Here is a 12,621-nt window from a genome sequence, read left to right as displayed (position 1 = left end):
AGCGTGGGGTGATTTACTCCAGCTCGGAGCCTGCCCGCGCTTCAGCTGCACATTCCCTCGCCGTGAGGTTATGCCACATTGCTAAAAGCCCAGCAAGTTTTCCTGGGAGTGCCCACGCGGGTCACACCGGTGCTGCCGGGGCAGATCGGTCGTGACACGGTGGCTGTTCCCAGAGCAGCTCTTGGGTTTGGGTCCCTCACTCTTTGTGGCAGTCAGTCGCTTTAAGAGGGTTTTCTTCCCCTGTTTTGGCCTGTGCCAAAGCTGGCTGTTTGGGTGCAAGCTGTCACCAGAGCATGCAAGGGCAGCCACAGCCGTGCCCAGCTTGCACAGCCCGTGGGTGACACGGAGACGGTCACAGCAGTGGGGTCATGGGGAGAGCACCCCCAGCTCAGCCTGCTGTGGGGCACCTGTGTCTCACAGGGCAGAGAGGAAGGGCTGAGACCTGTTACACTCTGGTTCACGTGTCCTCTCCTTTCCAGGGACCTGATGGCAGAGCCCGAGCCCCCTCCAGAGCTGCAGCTGGATGAAGCCGGAGCATCCTCAGCCCCACAGGGAGAGGCTGCGGCTGCTGCTCCACTCCCAGACCCTTCCCACAGCCCTTCAGACCCAGCGGTGGGTGTGGGGGTGACACCCCTGCATGGGGGCACCCCAGACACCTGCCAGGAGCTGCAGACAGAGAGTGGAGATGCTTCCTTGGAGCTAAACATGCCAGGGCCCCAGCTGGTTGAGGATGCAGCCAGGGCCAGGATCCTGCTGGATGTGGATGTGGCAGGAGTCCCGCTGGATGTGGATGCAGGTGGAGAAGGGATCCCGCTGGATGTGGATGCAGATGGAGAAGGGATCCCACTGGATGTGGATGTAGGTGGAGAAGGGATCCCGCTGGTCCGGCTGGATGTGGATGCAGGTGGAGAAGGGATCCCACTGGATGTGGATGCAGGTGGAGAAGGGATCCCACTGGATGTAGATGCAGCAGGCATCCCGCTGGACGTGGATGCAAGTGGGACAGGGATCCCACTGGACATGGATACAGACAGAGGAGGGGTCCCGCTGCATGCGGAGGCAGGTGGGATGGGGATCCCAGTGGATGTGGATGCAGATGGAGCAGGGATCCCGCTGGCCATGGACACGGGTGGGGCAGGGATCCCAGCTGATGGGGACACAGACGGGGCAGGGATCCTGCAGGACATGGACGCAGAGGGGGCAGGCAGCCCCATGGACGCGGCGGGCGTGGAGCATCAGTGCCTGACCCTCGAGGAGCTGGGGGATTACTTCCAGGAGTGCATCGAAGCCGTCGAGCAGCTGGAGAAAGAGAGAGACAACCTGATCACGGAGCTCTCCCAGCTCCGGGAGCCGGCGCTGCAGGAGATCCGCCACGCCCACGAGGAGATCCAGGCAGCCTGCCGGCTGCTGGCCAAGGTGGAGCTGGAGAGGGACAACCTGAGGGATGAGATCCGGCAGATCAAGCAGAAGCTGTTCAAGGTGACGAAGGAGTGTGTGGCTTGCCAGTACCAGCTGGAGAGCCGGCGACACGACCTCTCCCAGCACGCCGCTTACCGGGGCGAGCTGGAGACCCAGGCTGGGCAGCTCTCCGGAGAACTGTCCCGGCTGAAGGAGACCTGCGAGAAGGAGAAGGAGGTTTTGAGGCAACGGCTGGAGGCTCCCCCCTGTCGGCAGGATAACCTGTACCTGCAGGAGAGCCGCCGGCTCTCCATGGAGTTCGAGAGCTTCGTGGCGGAGAGCCGGCGGGGGCTGGAGGAGCACTACGAGCCCCAGCTCCTGCGGCTGCTGGAGAGACGTGAGGCGGGGGCCAAGGCCCTGCAGGAGATGCAGGGGGAGATCCAGGGGCTGAAGGAAGCCCTGAGGCCCTTGCAGGGGGAGGTCAGCCGGCTGAGGCTGCAGAACCGGAGCCTGGAGGAGCAGATCGTCCTGGTCAAGCAGAAGCGGGATGAGGAGGTCGGGCAGTACCGGGTACGTGCCCCGCCTGGGCACCCCTCCCAGCCCTTCTGTAGAGAGGGGGAGTGACCCTTTGCTGCTGGTGAAATGCTGCTGATGGTCTTGGGACCAAGGGGAGGAGCAGGGGAGATGAGGAGGGGAAGGAGGTGAAGTATCTCCTGCTGGTTGAAGTCAAACGCATCCCCTGTCCCAGCACGGGCCAGGCAAAGCAGCAGCCCTTGGGTACAGGACAGACCTGAGGTTACATGGGTGTGGTGGGGAGGTGCTGATGAGCTGCTGGAAAAAGGTTCTTCCTGTAGATATTCTCCCTTGGGTTTGACCCACCCCTTGGAGAGGGCCCCAGCAAGCAGAGTGAGGCTGAGGAGATGGGAGCTTTCCTTCCCAGAGCAGGCTGGTGGCAGTATGGCCACCACACATTTCCTGCAGCTTGTTCTAGCACAGAAGCTGAGCTAAGGAGCTTGGAAAAGTCTGTTCTAAATACAAGTGGCTTTTCTTTAAAATCTCAGCCCTGCCAGGAAGGGTCTCACCTAGTGTGCCCAGAGCCCAGGGGCTGAGCTGCCTCCCGAGAGGGCTATTTCTGGCTGCAGCAGGCACCCCCCCAGCACCGTGCCCTGAGGGATGAGGCAATTCAATATCTGCAAAAGCACATTTGGCAAAGAGGCTCCACAATTAATCTCCCCCCTTTCAACACTCCTTGTTCTCAGCTCGCAATTGCTGCCTCCTCCCAGCCTGGCTCTGAGCAGCTTCTGGAAGCTGCCATCCCCCTTCCATGGCTTCTCCTCCCAGCTGGGCTGGGGTCCAGGTTGCCTGCTACACTGCTCCTCTTGGATTTCAGGGTCCACTCTCCCTTGGAAGGACAAGACATTGGGGCATCCCTGATGTGCCTCCACATTTTCTTTTTCCCAAATTCCTTGTTTATTTTCTCCTGATCCATGGGTTTGTACAGTCCTGACGGACTCAAAACACACACAAAGTACTGCAAGGGACAAACCCATCCAGCCTGGGGACCCAACACAGTTTAGCCCCAGCTCCCACTTTTAGAATGAAACAAAGCTTTTTTTGCAGAGCTTTTTTAAGATGCTGGTTGACCAGCCACCCCATGGCTGTGCTTGCCCAGACCAACACCCTCAGCAGACAGATCCATCCCTCCGTGCCAGCGTGGGCACTGAGGCAGCCTTCCTCCCCGTGCTAATCCACTCTCATCTTCTGACTCCCCAGGAACAGGTTGAGGAGCTGGAAGACAGGCTGAAGGAGCTGAAGAACGGGGTCCAGCTCCAGCAGCGCAAGAATCAGGAACTGGAGGAGCTGAGGACCAGCCTCCACAGGGAGCTCTCCATCTACAAGTCAGTTTGTGTCCCATCCCTGTGGTGCAGAGGGGCTGGGGAGGGGCTGGGAGGAGGAGGATGGTGAAGAGGCTGGTGGTCACACAGCTGGACACCATGGGGTTTTGCTCTTGGTCCCTGTGGCCAGTGTGTGAGCAAGGGTCTGGTGGGGCAGCACAGCAGGAACTTCAGACATTTGCCATCCAGCAAATAAGGATTGGGTGGAAATTCCTGTACAGGGATGGCAACTTAAGACAGTGATGGTTTCCCCAGGAGTATGGGGAAAGGAGCTGAGGTTCAGCTTTGGGAAACACCACTGTGGATGCTCTTCAGTGAGAGGGAATGATCTGCCTGTGACTGTCTATTGCTGCTTTCATTCAGGTGTTCTTGCTAGAGGATTTTTTTTTAAAGCTCTAGAAAACATCTGTAACTTTGTGGACTGTTTTATTCACCAACCTGGCATTGTTAGATTTTACCCCAGCCTCAGCTCTGCACACTTTTAACCCTTTTTTGTAGCTTCACTGTGACTTGAGTACTTTTTTCCCCTTCCCCACTCGAAGCTCCTCACACAAACACACTGCAGGATACTCCCTCCCCTCAGTAAGTGTAGCTTTCTTTTACCCAGGCTAGACCAAAAGTGACATTCCTTTCTGTTAAAGCTGCTTTGTTCCCCAAAGGTCCACATGCTCACATACTGAGCCAGTTTGTTTCCCAATTATTTTTCTTCTATACTGTGAAAAGAACGTTTTTCATAAATAACATGTCCCCCTTCTCCATTTTCTCCAGCCCCAGCACTTTATGGAGATGTTCAGTAGCCTAAATTTACTTTCTATCCTTCCAGGAGCTGCTTAGAAATCTACAGCCACCTTTGCAAATCAGAAGAGAAAGCAGAGCAGGACTGTTAGGAACGAGACTTCTCCTTGTGGGAGGGATCCACAGGGGACGTCTCCTCTTGCTGCTGACCCCACAGCTGCCTGAAGACAGGGACATGAGACAGTCCTCCCCTTGTGTCTGACTCCTCGAGGTGTAGTCCAGCTGCTTTTCCCCAGAAGAGCAGAGAAAAAGAATACTTGCACTGAAAAAAAAAGGACCTCTGTGCTGAGTAAGAGATGTTATGTTTTGCTGTGTTTGGAAAATGTTGTCTTGTTCTGTAGGTGGGTTGTAGAAGCCTGCACAGAAAGTGTTGTTCTGGAAGACAGTGTTAAGGGGTTGATTTTTAAAGTTTACATGCAAGAGAAGCTTTATCCTTTTGACAGGATTTTCTTTTGTATTTCAAAGGGTCTCTGCTGTATTGCGACGTGCTGAAAGGTCCTTTCCAACCTTAAATGAGTCTATGCTCCACTGGGGGCCACAGAAACTAGTTTGTGGATAGAAAGTTTCCACTTTATATATATAAAGTCTCACACTGAAAATAAAGGTTGGAGTTTAAGGATCCTTTTTAATTCTCAAAGCTGTGTTTTAAGAAGAAAATAAGCTCGAGGGTCAAACCAAGGGGCTGTGAGGTATCCAACTACACATGCTGTGGAGTAATGACCAAAATGGTTCTGTGGCAGGGCTGAAGGTAGACCCCAAACCCAGACAGCAGCAAAGCTTAGTGCATTCATGTCTGCTTGGAGATATTCACTGTTCATTTACTCATTTCTCAAAGAAAACAGCAGAAACAGGACAGGGAGAAACATCTGTGTGTTACAAACTAAGCAACATCCACACCAGGACACTTGGGTGGTGACTACACTCTTGTTTTCTCTGCTCTCTGAAGAGTTTCACTTGACTCTCACCCCAGCAGCTAATGCAGGAGGAAAGCAGTGCAGGAATCACAGAGCTACAGGAGGAAAGCAGTGCAGGAACCACACAGCTACAGGAGGAAAGCAGTGCAGGAACCACACAGCTACACAGCAACTACTTAGAAAAAATTTATTCCATCTGAAGCACTTACACTCAGTTAGTCATGAGGAGCACGGAGAGTAACAGGTTGCTGGTGGAACAGGACACCCTAGTGGAAGATGGGCAGGAACTAGTGGTCAAGGACTAACTCCTAAAAAAAGTAGTTTCTCCACATTTAATTTGCTTTACAGACACCAGCTACCAATGCTGTTGTGGGTTATTGGGCATGCCAGCTGTGGGACATCAGTTGGTAAAAACATACACCTTTACAACTTGGTGGCCCCAAGTTTTAAAAACCATTTCACAGAAAGGAAAGAAATATATGTGAAAACACAGCTCAAGAAACACACAATAGAGCAAAATACATGGAAGGTGAACAATGCTCTGCAGGAGTAGCTAACAAATGGAAACCGCTGTCGCCCAGCAGATGGGAGGAAGGGGAAAGGGAAGAATGAGAAACCCAGAATTACCAGTAGAGACAAAAAAAAAAAGATAGTAAAGGAATTTAATTGCAGTTCAAGTTGGGTTTGTCCCTGCAGAGGCAGAGAACTCCACAAGGTATAGGCTAACTAAAAGAATCTCAAGACTTCTGAGTTATACCAAGGAGGACGAGAACTTCCAAACTCCTTTTCTGAGCTGCCAGTGGATTGCCATTTGTATCATCCCAACTGGCTCAAGCAGACCCTGGCAGCTCTACTAATTAAATTTGTTTAAATTAGGCAAAAGCCAGCAGCTGTAGCAAGCTAAAGAGAGAAGAAGAAAAAAAAATAAAGCCAAGAAACCCGAGTTTGCTCTGGGTGATGAAGGCAGCTACGACAGGAGAACCAGAGGGGGCTGTGGGGAATCTGACCAAGGAGCTACAGCATGGTCCCAGCTGAGCCCTTTTCTGAGGGAGCACTGGGTTAAAAAGCCTGTCAATGGTATCTACAGGAGGATGGCTGAACACAAAGTCTACGTGTGTCTCAAAACCAGTGTTAAAGTCAATATCGGGGTTGAGAGGGAAGAGAAGGAGAAAAAAAAAGGACTAAAATCAGGAGAAGTTTGTCATCTAGGATCCTTGGCCTTCTGGATCCACACTTCCTTCTGGGTCTTCATCATTGTAGATGTTCTCTGCCTGCAAGACAGAGATGGAGGAAGTCAAGAAGAGTTTCTCACCACATTGACCAGGATTCCATCTGTGAGAACACTTCAGTCCTGGCAGATTTTCACCTGCAGTGTCTGTCACCCACCCCTGGTCCCTCAAGGCTTTTTAACAGTAAAGCAGCAACACAAACAGAGGTTTTTGTAACAGCCACATCTCCAAAACATTTCAGAAACACCCTGTAAGTGACTACAGCTTATGGAAATCTGCCTTCTTGAAGTAAGGACCACTGCAAGGCTTATTTCAGTTAACAACTCTTGTGTAGACATTTAGTAGATCCTCTGCTCTCCAGCAGCACCTTCCAAGAGAACTACATGGAAGGCTGCTAAGAACAAAGCCCCCAAGAACCAACAACAATCAGGAGTATGGTCTTGTCAAAAGTAATTCAGACAACACAAGACTCTTTCCTAAAACCTTCTAGAGGAGGCAATTTAAGGCCAACAATTTTTTGTATCAACCACCTCCCCTTCTCCATCTTCAGGAGGACTTTTGTATCATTTCCAAATATTTCATTCAAGACAGCAAATAACAGAATCTTCAACTTCATCTTTCTCACACACATTGTTCAAACATGGAAGGGAAAAAATTTGCTTCTGCACCAGTGCTTTCTCTTTTTTGAATCATGACAAACACAAAACAGCTTCTGAGTATTTGTAAACCACTGTTTTGACCAAAGCCAAAGTAGATTTCACTGTCCCTTTGAGATTTCAGCAGTGCTACAAGGTGTGTAATTCCAAGAGCTGTAAATAAACCCAGGCAGCTCAAACCATCTCTCATCTGCTGCTTCCTGCACCTTCCCCAACAACTTACCATCTGCCAGACTTGCATGATATTGTCTTCTGATACAGAACAAATTACCCAGGGCTCGTTGGGATTCCAGGAGAAATCAGAGATCTTTGCAGTATGACCACCATGGATAAACTAGGATGGGGGAAAGAAAAAAGGGGAATGTTTTCAAATCTACATTGCAGAGATGAATTATTATTCATTCAAAACAATCCATGGGGTTCAAAAGACTCACCAACAGCTCTGGAGGACCATCCTCAGCATCTTCAGGGGATTGCTCCTCCCCAATTTTACTGTAAAAGAGGAAAACATTAAAGGTGGGTGTTGGTTGGTTTTTTTTTTGAAGCCTGATGCAATTCCTCAGTAATAATCTGACAGGACAAGGGGAATCATTTGGGATTTACCTCAGGTCCCAGACATTTAGCCTGCGGTCGGTGCCACTGGAGGCCAGGATAGTTTCATTGTGGGGAGACCACTGAACCTACAGATGAGGATGAATTTGGACAGGGAGTTAGTTTTGAGAAGCTGTAACATGACAGACACTCCCAAGAAACACCACTGCACTCTGTATCACAAAAGCTCCATGAGAATTTAAATTTGAAGAGCTTAGAATGTTATTGTCAGGGATATTTCAAGACAGGAGGGGGGTTTGTGAACATTTATACACTAATGAGGCATTTGAGCACCAAAAAGGTACCTCCTGTAACCTTTTTTCTCACAAAGACTGCATGTTATGGAACAAAAACAGCTCTCAAGGCCATTAGCTGCTCCTTCCCTTAATAAGGATTGCACAGATATAAACTATGAATTCCTTAGGCAGGAGGTAGTTTACACATGAAAAGAAATCACTGTAATTAAGCTTAACTGCCCAAAAGCTCATTTACTACTTCTGCTGGAGATAAATCTCTCCAAAACATACCCCTTAAAAGGATCACAGGATTAGGAAGACAATTCTGCACACTACCCTGACATTTTAAGACTCCATGTGTAATTTTATTTAGAGGCAACTAAGGTCTTAACCAGTAATCCTGCTACAGAAAACCTTTACATATTTCTCTTCTGAGCAAAGGCATGAGGTGGAGATGGAAATATTGTATCAGCTAAGTAGAACCAAGTGTATGTGCATAAAAGACACTTTGTTGTACCTGAAATATTTCATCTTTGTGTGATTCAAAGGAGTGCAACTTCAGTTTTAGGTTCCTCAAGTCCCAGAGAGCAACGGTCTAGGGAAGAAGAGACCAAAAGCATTGTTTTGTTGAAGGAACTCATCTAGATATCCACACTCACACATCAAAAACTCAACAAGTATCTTCCATTCAAAGCAGATGTACCTTATCAGCTGATCCTGTGGCCAGGATAAACTCACTGTAGGGGTTGAAGGAGAGGCAGTTGACTTCAGCTGTGTGTGCATCCACTGAGTGACTGGGTTTGGAGGTGTTGTTTGACCGAGTATCCCAACTGCAGGAGGAAAACATGGAATTGAAACAGAAGTTGATGTCCTATCTCCTTGCACTGAGGGCCTGAGGAGCAGATGGGAAAGCAAGGGGGACAGAAACACTCAGTTCCCCAAGGCATTGTCCCACTTACATCATGAGCTTCTGATCGTCAGCAACAGATCCAAAGAGAGACTCGTGGAGCAGGTGCCAAGACACATCCTCCACTACTGCTGTGTGCCCTGTGAAGATGGTCTTTGCATCCACCACTTTGCCTTCTTTTGGAACAGCACTGATATCCCACAGGCAAATGGTCTTTGAAAAGATTAAAACAGTTTAAAATGGCATCTTTAGACACTCTCTTTACCTCCCCTACCTCCTTTCCCCTTAGAAATAAAACATTTTTGAGCTTTGCCACAGGACACAAGGTGCAGATTGTACCCCAGCTGTATTTGAGGTACTCACATGGTCATCAGAAGCACTGAGCAAATGCCCACTCAGGTTGGGGTTCCAGGACAGCCCATAACCTTCCTTCTGGTGTCCACGAAGACGCAGATCAGGGTTACACTCTCCAGAAGGGTCTGGAAAGAAGTGGTGTGAGAACTCCAGTGCCTCGTATGATTTCCAGCACATCCTGGAATACCTGGCCTTAAATTTCACTGTGTTTTACTAAACTTTGCTTTGACATTTTCAACAGGATCCCTCTACCCTTCTGAGCACCTTCCCCATCTGCAGAATCACCTCATTAAACCAGAATGCACCAAAACAACACAGAGCAGTTCATCTCCTTGGCTTAATAAAAGCACACTGCACATTTTCCCAAGCTGCTATTGATTCTTTTTTTCTGGATGGCCTCACAGTGCTGCATTGGAAGTTAGTGCTATAGGACCTGTGGTATTTTTCTTTCTCTCATCACCTCCAACTGCACTTTGAAAGTGAGAAATGACAGAGTAACTAGTTCTGCCACTGGTGGAGGGGATCAGCAGTTTAAGCTTCATATAAAACATCTTACACTAAAGATCTGCTTTCCCCTAAAATCAAAAATGATATGCAGTCCACAAAACTTAACTTCTTTTTTACTACCTCAATGTTTTCTTGAGGAAGGGCTGGCTGACCTCTGAGCACAGGGAGTACCTGGTTTAGAAGGGTGTTTGGTGTAATCAAAGACAAGGACATCACTGGATGGAGTCTTCGTGGCAATGATGCAGGGGTTCTGTGGCATGTAACGTGCTCTGTTCACTTCCCCCTCGTGATTGATCTTGATTTCAATTTCAATTTTTCCACTAACTGACCCAAAGCCTCCAAATTCTGGAAAGAAATATTTAGCAGTTGTAAATAATAAGCCAGTTTCAGACCAAGACTGGAAGATGCAGAGTCCATGGGTGGTGCTACCAAGCACTTGAGTGAAAGAATTGTCACAAGAACAGCTCCAATGGAAAGAGTCAGGTTTCCAAATGATATTTTGTTTTAAAAATCTGCATTTGTAACATGAAAATCTCAGGACCTTGGCCAAGTGAAAGGCCATTTCTTCCTGAAAATTTGTTGCTATTTCAAATTTAACAATGCAAGCCCCAAATTAATCCCATTTAGAACTGCAATGAAGAGATGTACATGTGGAACAGATGTGCTGCGACTGCACTTGTAAATAGAACAAAATTCAGCCTTGTAAAATAGTCACTTTTGGTAAAAGCAAATTGCTGCATCAAATGTAAGACAGGGGACTCCAACAGCACTTGCTAAAGCTGCCTTGTCTTTAGAAGGAACTTCATGTTTCACAAAACTGCACAGCACTGCTCTGGCACAGGTTTTTTTGGGTTGGTTTTAAATTGGAGTAGTGTATTTTTGAGAAATGCTAAGACAGAATAGAAACCAAGTGTCTGTTAGACAACACTGTGTTCACAAAACACTCTCAGAAGCCCAAAGATCAAAATACAAATTGCACAACCCAGGCTGCCAGTAAAAAGATCAAATATGGGGTCACTGAGGGCTTTCACCAGGTAGAAATGATTGATCCAACCAAGTGACAATGAGAACTGTCTAACTTGGAGGAACACTGACAGCCAACTAAGATTACAGAAGGCACTGAATTAAAATCCAATACACCAATCAAAACACAATAATCTTTTTATCCAAGAGGGGCTGACACAACTATTGAGCAGCAGAATTCAGACAAGAGGACATCAGAAATGTTGCCCTCCTCTGAAATATTCTTTCACATGAGTGACTTCCTCACTGGAAGAACATATCCCATGCAAAAGTGGTAACAGATATAGCAATAAGGAGGACTCCATGAAATTCAATGTCCATTCCTGATGGGAAATAGAGGGGTGAGGTTTCCCTCCACACATGTACAATAAGCCTGACTCTTTCCATCATTATATTATTAAGATCATTTGAAAAACAAAAGCATTTATCTGCTAAGCAAGGGTACTACTTAGAAATAAAGAAGTTTAGAAGTAATATCCAAACTTTGCTGCCTGAATCTTAAGGAAAAACAAATATTCTTCAGAGAAAGGAAGGAAGAACTGGTTTGAACTGCCCACAGTGGGCTCCTTGGGTCCCTTACCTCCTTTCTCACTGTCGTAGTGGGAAGCATCGAACTGCGCGTCGTCGTTGGGCAGCTGCACACTTGCTATCACCAGGTGGTTCTGCTCATCTGAGGTGTGAGTCCCCAGCACCAGCCTGTGAATGCTGAAATCCTTCCCTTCAGGTCTGCAAGGGAGAGTCACAGGGCACACACAAGTTTATGCAGCTATAGAGCCTATCACGACAGCTTCTGATGGCAGCTTTAGCGCTAGTCACGCTCTTTAAGGTTGTCACTGACTCTCCTGTTCTAGCACTGCTTCCTCTGGAGGAAATCACTCATCAGAACTCAAGAGCTCAGCCTAAAATTCATGCAGCACAATGGTGACAGACCACCAATCCCACGCCTTGCTGGAAGAGACCTCAGCAGGACCCCCCAGGTACCAGCCTGAGGGCCTCGAACATTCGCTGCCAGTAGAACATTGTCATGGAAGCTCAGGACAAAGTGGTGGTTATACAGAAATTAGATTTAGTTCTATTTTTTTTTGTCCTTTTTTGCTTATGAAAGGAGAGGGTGAAGTCAGGAGAACAAGGAAATCAAACGTGCAAAAATATCTTCTCAGTAAAACAAGCCATTTTCCCAAATTCAAAGGGTCTGTACTGACCAGCTTTCCAGTGTTCAGGGTCCTCAACTTGCTGTTGGCAACAGTACAAAAAAATCATTTGGGCAGAAAGCAACCACACATTGCCTTACTTTAATAAAAACTGATTCTAGATTTGCTATTTATTCTGCTTTTCAAAAGGCAAAAGGGTCAGTTTACCTTGTTACATCAGGAAGCCACTGAGCAGTCAAGCTGGGCCATTCCAGAGCATGGGTCATTACCAAATCATATAGGAAGGGGGTGTTCTTTTTCCATATTTTATACTCCTCATTGATCACACGTTCTTCCACTGCATCATCAAAGGCTGCTAAAGGGTTTTTTTTAAAAAAAAAATGCATGCAATTAGGGTTTATGGATAAATCTACAACATACACACAACGCTGTGAGTGGATGACTGAATAACGAGCCAACTACGTGACACCCTGATCTGCTGTTAGATTACTCAAAGTAGTTGCTAAACGATGAAAAATCCTGTTGCACACGCTAATCCTTGCTTCTGGATGTACGGCTGGGAATTAATATGTCCCATTTCATCAGCTCAACAGAAGCAGCACAATACAACGCTGAAACTTGGCGCAGGGTGTACTGTGGAGGCAACACCCAGAGCTGTAAAGATGTTTAAATTCGTGAGGCCCAGCAACCGGTGCTGCTCCTCAGAGCCGTCCAGGCGCAGCCCTGAGCTGCCAATTCCCGAAATCCAGTTTTCCAAGGCTCCTGCTCGTTCCCCCCGCGGCTGGACGGGCCGGGAGCAGCCAGCTCTCGCTTTGTCTGCCCTCGCCAGGCAGCTGCCCGCTCCCCTCACCGGGCACGGCGCTCCCGCCGCCCTCCCCACCCTCACCGGAAAAAAAAACACCACAAATTCCTTCCTTCGGGCGCGGAAACAGGTCAAGAGGCGGAGCGGGGGTGCGGGCGGAGGG

The 12,621-nt window shown here is 48.3% G+C and overlaps 2 protein-coding genes across 2 annotated transcripts; one reads left to right on the top strand and one right to left on the bottom strand.

Moving 5' to 3' along the window:
* Positions 1-479: 479 nt before the first annotated feature.
* SYNC (syncoilin, intermediate filament protein) lies at positions 480-3,363 on the top strand (the record flags this gene model as incomplete). Its single annotated transcript, XM_008948725.1, has 2 exons — positions 480-1,968; positions 3,172-3,363. Coding segments are annotated over 2 exons (1,681 nt in total), but the record flags the coding sequence as incomplete, so codon positions are not given.
* Positions 3,364-5,982: 2,619 nt separating this feature from the next.
* RBBP4 (retinoblastoma binding protein 4) lies at positions 5,983-12,007 on the bottom strand. Its single transcript, XM_008948723.1, has 11 exons — positions 11,864-12,007; positions 11,086-11,231; positions 9,654-9,827; positions 8,985-9,100; positions 8,674-8,834; positions 8,418-8,544; positions 8,232-8,309; positions 7,491-7,567; positions 7,322-7,379; positions 7,111-7,221; positions 5,983-6,273 (listed from the first exon to the last, which is right to left on the bottom strand). The coding sequence occupies exons 1-11, from the start codon at positions 11,920-11,922 to the stop codon at positions 6,208-6,210; spliced, it is 1,173 nt and encodes a 390-aa protein (XP_008946971.1). The 5' UTR covers positions 11,923-12,007; the 3' UTR covers positions 5,983-6,207.
* Positions 12,008-12,621: the final 614 nt, after the last annotated feature.

The sequence above is a fragment of the Merops nubicus genome, unplaced genomic scaffold (assembly GCF_000691845.1).
Source record: "Merops nubicus isolate BGI_N331 unplaced genomic scaffold, ASM69184v1 scaffold26821, whole genome shotgun sequence".
In the NCBI taxonomy this organism is placed as follows: Eukaryota; Metazoa; Chordata; class Aves; order Coraciiformes; family Meropidae; genus Merops; species Merops nubicus.
The sequence above is the reverse complement of the archived record's forward strand: the minus strand, read 5'-3'. Positions and strand labels throughout refer to the sequence as shown.

Coding starts and splice junctions, on each gene's coding strand:
- RBBP4 (XM_008948723.1), bottom strand. CDS start 11,922: ATGACCCATGCTCTGGAATGGCCCAGCTTGACTGCTCAGTGGCTTCCT. Junction 11,232..11,863: donor TGGCTTCCTGATGTAACAAG/GTAAACTGACCC, acceptor TCTCCCTTGCAG/ACCTGAAGGGAAGGATTTCA. Junction 6,274..7,110: donor TCATGCAAGTCTGGCAGATG/GTAAGTTGTTGG, acceptor TCTGTCTTGCAG/GCAGAGAACATCTACAATGA.